A 10,000-nucleotide genomic window follows, 5' to 3' on the forward strand; every position below is an offset into this window, starting at 1 on the left:
TAGCTCCAGTACTGACCTGTTTGTCTGTCCGTTCTGCTGCAGCTGAGACTGTGTCATGGCCTTTATGTTTGTCCATCGTGCACAGATAGCAGATACAACTCTGATCGGTTCGACAAAATATTTCAAAAACCTTCTTATGATGGGAGCAGATCCTCTCTTGTAGCTGGCCTGTGGCATCAATCACTGAGTGTTTTCTTCCGGGGTTGACATCATTGTGAGCTTTGAAGTGAGTTTTGCAGTAAGACAACAGACAATCCAGACAGGACTTCACAGCTTTGAGTTTTGTCCCAGTGCAGACGTCACACTCCACATCTCCAGGTCCAGCAGTACATGCAACAGGAGCAGCAGCTTGGATTCTGGTCTTCTTGATCTGTTCCACAAGTTCAGCAACAATATTATTTTTGTTTAAAACGGGTCTTGGGGTGAACGTCTGTCTGCACTGGGGGCAGCTGTAGACTCCCTTCTGATCTTCCCGATCCCAGCAGCTCGTAATGCAGCCTTTACAGTAAGTGTGTCCACAATTAGTAGTCACTGGATCCCTAAGAAGATCCAAACAAATCGGACATGTAAAAAGTTCGTAGTTATTTGGAGCCGCTTCTGCCATTCTTCGTTTGTGCTGTGTAACGCTTCACAGGTTTTCACGTAGTTTCGTTTCGCCTGAAATCGGTGCTTCCTGGTTGGGTGGGCGTGTTCGTCCAAACATCGTCATTGATGTCGTGTATTAGAACACTAGTGTAGTTCTAAAACTGATTAAGCAGTCAACTGGAAGGGAACACGGCAGAACTTATGAAAAACCGGAGTATTATTTATTTGTAACACTGTAACTACAGCATAGCTATCCAGGACAGAGCGGAGCACTAAGAAGAGCGCTGTTGTGGCTTTATGCTCTATGTATAAAAAGATAGATAGATAGATAGATAGATAGATGGATACTTTATTAATCCCGAAGGAAATTTAGGTCATCCAGTAGCTTATACACTTAACTTAACTCACAAACATACATACACAAATCACAGTAGAATCACAGTAGAAAAACAATACACATAGGGAGAACATGTTCACAGGGAGTGGGGTGTATACAGATATTATACAGATATTACAGATATAATTACTATTATAGTTATATACTATTCGTGGGTTATCTAAATCACTGTTAGATACAAATGCACGGAGACGAGGATGCAGCACAAGTTAGAACCTTTACTGGCGGGCGAATCTCTCAACTGCCAGGCATGAACAAACTATCACAGAACTCCGTAGTAGTGACCGAGTGCTCGATCCAATATACCACAAGCGCCATAGTGGCGATTAAGCCCTTATATACATTTCACAACAACCACTAGAGCAGGGGTTCTCAAACTTTTCTACTCCAAGGCCCACCTATTCGTATTTGTAACAGGTTGGGGCCCAACAGACACCCCGCTTATTTTAGCTCATCTATATTCCATTCTAATTAATAATCGATTGTTATGTGTCACAAAGAACAACATCAGCACCTGCTACACTGTAAAAAATGTGCATAAAATTAACACTGAAATGCCGTAAAATCATGACATAAAAGAACTGTAAATAGAAATACAATAGAGTATTGCTTATTTCACAATTGTTTTGGGTAAAATACTAAACGAAATCTAACTGGTAATTTTAAAGTAAGATTATGCATATTTCTCTGTAGAAATGACATATGGCTGTAATTTACACAAAGAAAAACTGTAATACAAGAAGCAATTCAATGCAGTTTAAATTACAACATGGTGGTGTTAAAATACTAAACGAAATACAACTGTTAATTTTAAAGTAAGATTATGCATATGTCTTTGTAGAAATGACATACACTGGGAAAAAAAGGTTGTTGTGTTCACGCGAAAAAACTGGCAGCTAAGTTGCCAGAACAATTCTGTAAAAAATACATCCACCTGTAAACCTCTTTACAGAGCAGCATGTCAATTTACAAATCCCATTCAATTTCACTGAGAAATACCAAGCAAACAACATTATTTAACCGCTTAATTCTCATTATAACACTGTTATTCAACTGATTTTTCATTTACACAATTTCAGTGAAATCAAATGGAATTTGATGTACAATAGACAACAACTGGATGTATATTTTACTGAAATAATTGGTTTTATAGCATAATGGTCACGCAAAATCAGCATAAATCCAATGTTAAATTTACTGGTTCTGGATGTATTTTTTACAGGTTTGTTCTGGCAACCACAGCTGCCAGTTTTTTCCAGTAAAAACAACAGGATTTTTTTTACAGTGTAGCATAGCAGTGATGTAAATATAGCTAAAGTTCAATGTTGAATATACAGGTTTAAAATGTTACATTTACTGAACAAACTTGTCCAATATAACATAACAGTGATGTAAATATTGCTCAAATCCAATGTTGAATATATCAGGTTTAAAATGTTAAAAATTACATCCTGCTCTATAAAGAGGTTTTACAGGTGGATGTATTTTTTACAGGATTGTTCTGGCAACTCAGCTGCCAGTTTTTTCCCCGTAAAAACGATGGCAGTTTTTTTACAGTGTACACCTGCATCATCGAGTCCATCCTCACCTCCTCCATCACCATCTGGTACGCTGCTGCCACTGCCAATTACAAAGGCAGACTGCAGCGTATCATCCGTTCTGCTGAGAAGGTGATTGGCTGCAATCTGCCATCTCTACAGGACCTGTTCAGCTCTTTAGGACCCTGAGGCGGGCAGGAAAGATTGTGGCCGAACCCTCCCACCCGGGTCACAAACTCTTCGAGGTACTTCCCTCCGGCAGGAGGCTGCGGTCCATCAGGACCAAAACCTCACGCCACAAAACCAGCTTCTTCCCGGCTGCAGTTGGCCTTATTAACAAGGCCCGGGACCCCCACCTGACTTGGACTCTTATCCCACCCCCACTCCTCAAGTCTGTGTTACATTAACACACATTACATTGCACATTGCACATTGCACATTGCACATTCACATTGCACTCCTGTTTTGCATTTTGCATTTTACTTTCCACTTTACTTTTTTTTTCTTTTATAATTATTTTTATTTGGTAAGAAGATAACAGAAAATATAAAAGGGTACCAAGAATTACAATTGTCACAAATCATTTAAAAAACAAAAACATCATTTTCAGCTATCTTCTAATAATTCATGCTTCCCCTGCCATACAGCATAGGCGGCCCCATCTATCCCCACCCCTTCAGTTCTACCTTATATCCCTCTCATCAAGCCCCCTATCCCAATCCCTCCCCAACACACTCACCCCCTTCCAGACCTTCCCCTCACCCTACCCCCAATGCATGCAGTGCAGCAGCTATGTGGCTAACAGAGCTAGCGCTGACCAGTGAGCTTCACCTCCTGTTTCCTCTTTGCTTCCACATGAGGTAAGAATGAGGAACGTCCAGGTGATGTCACGATCTGAGCCGGATCCATGTTTTCTATGTCATTTGCCCCATGTCTTGTGTGTGTGTGTGCTCTCTTTCTCTCTCCCTCTCTCTCCCCGCTTCAGGTTTGCCATGCTTAACTCACTGACTCTTCCAGGTGCCTGGTCTAACACACCTGTGGCTAATTGGACCTCATCTCTTCCCATCTAACACTCCTGTTGCTAATGAAGCCTCGTTTCTTCCCTGTGCCTGCTCACACACCTGTGTCTAATTGGACCTCATCAGTGCCTGTGTTAAACCGCGCTCTGAAGAACATTCAGTGCTGGATTATCTCTTCGCCTGGACACCTCTCTTGCCACGTTTTCCTATTGCATTCCTCCTGCCTGTCTGGATTCCCTTGGATTTTGGATTTAACCCTTTGTGGGTTTTCTTGGACTGCTTTGGACTGTGCATCTAGCCCTGACCTGTGAGTTTTTAATGTTTCTGTCTTTTGCTGCCTGCCTTGCCTCATTGAGATCCCCATGTTTTGTATCTTCTGAGCTTTGCTGTTTTTTCTGTTGGATCTCCTGCCTCTGTTTTTTGAAAGGCATTCATACTGCTGAAAGGGTTATTAAAATACTCCTTTTGAAGATACTTTGTTGCCTTTGTCTGCTTTTGGTTCCAAACCTGTTTTACTCGGCCTCAGCCGCCGTGACAGGTGGGCTGCCACATTAACCTCAAAGACAAATAAAACTCCATCATTAGCATATTTACAATTATCTAATGATTTAAAAATGGTGAACTTCCCTAAATGGCTTCAGACTCATCCTACAATCCAAGCTCATCACTACTGATACATTGTTAAAATGTATGTAAATATATAAATATAGTTGATCCTACCAGGTCAATACCAGTAGACAGCAATGTAATGTAAATAAAACAGGAAATATGATCATATGATGTTCTTCTCAAAACAAGGCACAAACTTTAGGACACTAAATGAGAGATTATGTCAAAAGTAATTGAATTCAAATAATTTGTGTACATACAGCTGCATTCGTGAACCCTGCCAATACCCGGGCTGCACACTGTTTAATTTAAATGTACAGGAAAGGAAATATATAAACTTTTTTATAACTTAATTTAGTCACTGACTGGAGCAGATATGCACACACACGCCACAGCAGCTGGTGGTGGGACGTGCACACACACACACACACACACACACACACAAACACACACGCCACAGCAGCTGGTGGTGGGACGTGCCCCGCAGTGCGAGAGCTTCCTGGTGTGTCTGGCTTTGGACCCTGTGTCCCTCTGGTACAAGTCTGTCTTCATGATCTGGCTTTGGACCCTGTGTCCCTCTGGTACAAGTCTGTCTTCATGATCTGGCTTTGGACCCTGCGTCCCTCTGGTACAAGTCTGTCTTCATGATCTCCTTCTTCGTGCCCCTGACTCTGATCCTTGTCTGCTCGCTCCTCATCGTCTCTGAGCTCAGGCGCAGGCATTTGGATCACTACGGCAACATCAAGAGGTGGTGGTGGTGTTCGTTGTCTGCTTCCTGCCCAGCAACGTGGCCCAGGTGCTGATCTGGGTGAGGATTGGGTCGCAGAGGACGTGTGAATCCGTGGAGGTAATAAACATGGTCTTCTACACAACGCTGACCCTCACCTTCCTCAACAGCATACTGGACCCTGTGCTCTACTACTTCTCCAGCCCCGCCCTCCAGCGGGTGTGCAGACAGCTGGTGAGACTCCAGAGCACAGAGGGGACGGTGGACACAGGGGAGGACGGGACTAAAGACAGCAGCTCCCAGGCTGACAGACAGGAGTGAGGGGTCTGAGGCTCCTGTTGCTTTCATATGTGACTGCTGATACCAACCCAACCACTCCACTCAACAGCCCAGCAGTAGCATACAGACACACCCATTCTACACAGCACCTGATTCAACCAATCAAATCTCTCTGGATGATCAGGATATGACTGGAGCTCATCTCTCCTCTCCACCCTCCTGTTCCCCTCAGACAGATGGAGGTTTCTGTGTGCTGTGTTTGGATCCAGTGTGAAGTGACAGTAGTCCGATGGAGGAGAAGACAAGGGTTTGTGGGGTTGAGATACAGCAGGTTTTTCATTGGATGATCATTTGAGTTCATTGAGTGTGTGGGTGTCAGTGTGTTTGTGTGTGATGACTCATTGTTGTTGTTGTTGTTGTTGTCTGGCCATCGTGAGAAGTCCCAACCCAGTAGCACCAGGAATGTAACATGTGTCCTGCGTACGACTGAGATTGTTACCTTGGATGCCTGATAAAGTGCAGGACTGATGAATGACAACGAGAGGGAGAGTTGTGTGCACACACCTATGCACTTTGTATGACACCATGTAAGAAATACTGAATCAGTTGAATTTCACTTATTTATTTATCCACCCACCAGAGATAAGAGTACATTAGGAAACATTTAATGCCAGTCTATAACTGAACTGAATATGTTTATTCACCATTTTGCACCAGAAACATTTTAAAACATACTGGTCTCATTATAACGGTATTAATAAAGAAACACAGAAACACATTTCATTGGGTGTCAATTGTTGGATGAATACAGTCTCATTAAGATTTACTGTCATGGTACATAATATTGTGGTTGTCATATAAAACCAGGTATCAGAACATGTATGCAATAACAGAGGGACTAAACACTTGGGAGAGTGAGGTTATGCAACACAGAGCTCATCAAAACCTTTCACACACAATGTCTTATTTCTGCTGTGGTGATACTGCATGTGTTACAGCAGAGGTCTAGAGGTACAGATATTGTAATAGCTGGGGTCCAGAGATGGGGGAATGGCTTCAGTCGGTTGTTGTCCCCAAGATCAGAGATTCTCAGGCCCAGCTGCTAGATCCTTACGTGTGAGTGATGTGTGTGTGTGTGTGTGTGTGTGTGGCCCAGCTGCTAGATCCTTACGTGTGAGTGATGTGTTAAATGATGTGATGTGTGAGATGCATGTGCTAACAGCATCTAGATATGTCAGTCACAGCAGCTTCACCGATGATCCAGACCCTAGCCAAAACCCAGGATAGAGTGTGTGAGTAAATGTGGTCTGGACTCTGTGCAGGAGGGTCATTGTGTCAGAGATGCTGTAGAAGGCCAGAGTTCCTGCCCTGTGATCCACATACACTCCTATTCTGGAGCTGGCCACTAGAGGGAGTTTAGTCTCTTTATTATTGTGTCTGATAAAGGAGCCCAAGCTGGAGAGGAACAGACTCCAGGACTGATCATTAAATCCAAACCCACACTCATGACCCACTCCTCTCCTGCTGATGCTTTTATATGAGACTGATATCCTAACCCCCCTCTTCCCACTCCACTCAATCTCCCAGTAGCAGCGTCCAGACACATCCTCTCTACACAGCACCTGATGATAATAATCAAATCTCTCTGGATGATCAGGATATGACTGGACCCTATTTCTCCACTCCACCCTCCTGTTCCCCTCAGACAGATGGAGGGTTCTGTGTGCTGTGTTTGGATCCAGTGTGAAGTGACAGGAGTCTGATGGAGGAGAAGACAGGACAAACTTAGGTATTTATATGTGTTAGGTGTGTGTGTGTGTGTGTGTGTGTGTGTGGGGGGGGGGTGAGAGAGAGATAAACTCACATTCTAAAGGGGGGGGGGGGTGTGTGTGTGTGTGTGTGTGTGTTGGGGGGGGTTGTTATTTCATATGAATCTTTACGTGTGGGTGATGACATTTCTTTCTGTGATTTTTTTTCTGTGAGGGAATGTTTCACATATAACTGAGATTTGTTTATGTGTGTGTGATTCTGTACATTGTACATTTGTGCAGGTGTACACGTGTGAGTGTCTGTATTCAAAAGTTCAAAAATGAGCATGGTTATGTGTGTGTGTGTTTGTCTGAAGAGAGTCCTTTGTATGAATGAATGATGTTGAGTTTGTGTAAGTATTTGAGTTTGTTTCATTTCATTCCTTTGTGTGAGATGAGTCCTTCGTATTGAAGGAACCAGAATTTAAGATTTATACTTAATAAGGATATGTCATAGTCAATAATTCAATGTATCTTATACCTAGTTGTAATTGTTACTTTTATTTGGACTTAAGTTAGAATGTAATCATTTCTGGTTAGAGAAGAGAGAGAGAGAGTCTGATGGCTCTAAGGCCTCATGAATACTGAGGGTGACGCCCCTGGTTCTCAGAGAGCATTTAACAGCGATCCTTCAATGGATAATCAGATAATCTTAGGTGAAGCTCTGTGAGTGAGTGGAACTCAGGCTCTGTCACACACACACACACACACACACACACACACACACACACGGCGTAGGTGAAGCTCTGTGAGTGAGTGGAACTCAGGCTCTGTCTCACAATGGTGGCCACCGTTGTTCGAGATTAAAACCTGTTTCATGACTTCCCATATCCAAGACTGGGTCTCATAATATATGGTATGAAATTAATTACCACCTCCTATACAGTTAGTATATAGGAGTGTAGAAGTGTTCCAGTGTCTTTGTATGTGAAAGTCTGTAGGTGTGATTGGTTGTATGGGTGTGTGTGAGACACAGAGACAGAGAGAGAGGGAGAGAGAGAGAAATACAGAGAAATACAAATGTCTCTTTCTTCCTCTCCTAGTCTAGACTATCTTCACTGTGGGATGCTGCTGTAGTCTCTCCACCTGATCTACTTGTAGAATCCCTCAGTCTACACCTACTCACCCCAACCACACTGTCATGCATTTGTGTTGTTGTGTGAGATTCTGTCGTGTGAGGGGGAGACAGGTGGTTGTGGGGAAGGTGGTGTGAGGAGACAGGTGGTGTGAGGGAGACAGGTGGGTGTGAGGGGAGACAGGTGGTGTGAGGGGAGACAGGTGGTGTTGAGGGGAGACAGGTGGTGTGAGGGGAGACAGGTGGTGTGAGGGGAGACAGGTGGTGTGTGTGGAGGGAGACAGGTGGTGTGAGGGGAGACAGGTGGTGTAAGGGGAGACAGGTTGGTGTGAGGGGAGACAGGTGGCTGTGAGGGGAGACAGTTGGTGTGAGGGGAGACAGGTGTTGTAAGGGGAGGTGGTTGGGTTGAGAGCGAGCGCCAAAGCAAGTGCTGCAGCTGATGAGGAGAACTGAGTTTTAAATGAAGTGTGTGTGTGTGTGTGTGTGTGTGTGTGCTGATGAGGAGAACTGAGTTTAAATGAAGTGTGTGTGTGTGTGTGTGTGTGTGTGTGTTGTGTGTGTGTGTGTGCTGATGAGGAGAACTGAGTTTAAATGAAGTGTGTGTGTGTGTGTGTTGATGAGGAGAACTGAGTTTAAATGAAGTTTGTGTGTGTGTGTGTGTGTGTGTTTGTTGTGTGTGTGTGTACTGATGAGGAGAACTGAGTTTAAATGAAGTGTGTGTGTGTGTTGATGAGGAGAACTGAGTTTAAATGAAGTGTGTGTGTGTGTGTGTGTGCTGATGAGAACTGAGTTTAAATGAAGTGTGTGTGTGTGTGTGTGTGTGCGTGTGTGTGTGCTGATGAGGAGAACTGAGTTTAAATGAAGTGTGTGTGTGTGTGTGTGCTGATGAGAACTGAGTTTAAATGAAGTGTGTGTGTGTGTGTGTGTGTGTGTGCTGATTAGGAGAACTGAGTTTAAATGGTGTGTGTGTGTGTGTGTGTGTGTGTGTGTGTGTGTGTGTGTGTGTGTGTGTGTGTGTGTGTGTGTGTGTGTGTGTGTGTGTGTGTGTGTGTGTGTGTGTGTGTGTGTGTGTGTGTGTGTGGTGTGTGTGTGTGTTGTGTGTGGTGTGTGTGTGTGTGTGCTGATGAGGAGAAACTGAGTTTAAATGAAGTGTGTGTGTGGTGTGTGTGTGTGGTGTGTGTGCTGATGAGGAGAACTGAGTTTTAAATGAAGTGTGTGTGTGTGTGTGTGTGTGTGTGTGTGTGCTGATGAGGAGAACTGAGTTTAAATGAAGTGTGGTGTGTGTGTGTGCTGATGAGGAGAACTGAGTTTAAATGAAGTGTGTGTGTGTGTGTGTGTGTGGTGTGCTGATGAAGGAGAACTGAGTTTAAATGAAGTGTGGTGTGTGTGTGGTGTGTGTGTGCTGATGAGGAGAACTGAGTTTAAATGAAGTGTGTGTGTGTGTTTGTGTGTGTGTGTGCTGATGAGGAGAACTGAGTTTAAATGAAGTGTGTGTGATTGATGTGAGGGGGGTGTAGCAAATTCGTTTCATCTCCTCCCGCACTTCCGTTTAGAACGCCATTTTAGGAAAATGGAAAAAGGACACTGGAAAAGAACACTGTTTCCTCTACCCATGACCTATAAGAGCCATAATGAAATGTTGAACTGCTTAAACATGTAGGACCATGTGACTGCTACTGAAACTTGACTTGTGATTTGGAATAAAGTAAACTGTATGAAATGTCAAACTCACATTGGAGGAAATCCTCTCTGGTTGTAGGTTCAAGAGACAAAACAGCCTGGACTTTAGTCACTATTTGAGAGAGAAAGAATCATATTAGACTGTTGGTGGAAATGTCAAGCATTACATCAACCTTCTGTTTTTATGATGGCAGTAAATTTGTGTTCTCTTGTTGAGGGACATTATGAGTCTCCAGCTTCTTCAACCTTAAAGACCCTCTTAGACAAGTAACATGGAGACACC

The 10,000-nt window shown here is 43.6% G+C and overlaps 2 protein-coding genes across 2 annotated transcripts in view; both read right to left on the bottom strand.

The window, feature by feature from the left end:
- Positions 1-7: 7 nt before the first annotated feature.
- LOC122131252 (E3 ubiquitin/ISG15 ligase TRIM25-like) lies at positions 8-883 on the bottom strand (the record flags this gene model as incomplete). The annotated part of the gene is made up of 1 exon (XM_042706139.1): positions 8-883. A coding segment is annotated over exon 1 (597 nt), but the record flags the coding sequence as incomplete, so codon positions are not given.
- A 5,454-nt stretch (positions 884-6,337) lies between these two features.
- The window catches only part of LOC122131253 (tripartite motif-containing protein 16-like), an 8,836-nt gene continuing 5,173 nt past the window's right edge, over positions 6,338-10,000 (bottom strand). Inside the window, exons 5-6 of the mRNA XM_042706140.1 lie at positions 9,770-9,829; positions 6,338-6,913 (exon numbers count right to left, since the gene is read on the bottom strand). Coding sequence (XP_042562074.1) covers positions 6,393-6,913; positions 9,770-9,829 — 581 coding nt within the window. The 3' untranslated portion in view covers positions 6,338-6,392. The remainder of the gene's footprint in view (positions 6,914-9,769; positions 9,830-10,000) is intronic.

Source organism: Clupea harengus, unplaced genomic scaffold (assembly GCF_900700415.2).
Source record: "Clupea harengus unplaced genomic scaffold, Ch_v2.0.2, whole genome shotgun sequence".
Lineage (NCBI taxonomy): Eukaryota > Metazoa > Chordata > Actinopteri > Clupeiformes > Clupeidae > Clupea > Clupea harengus.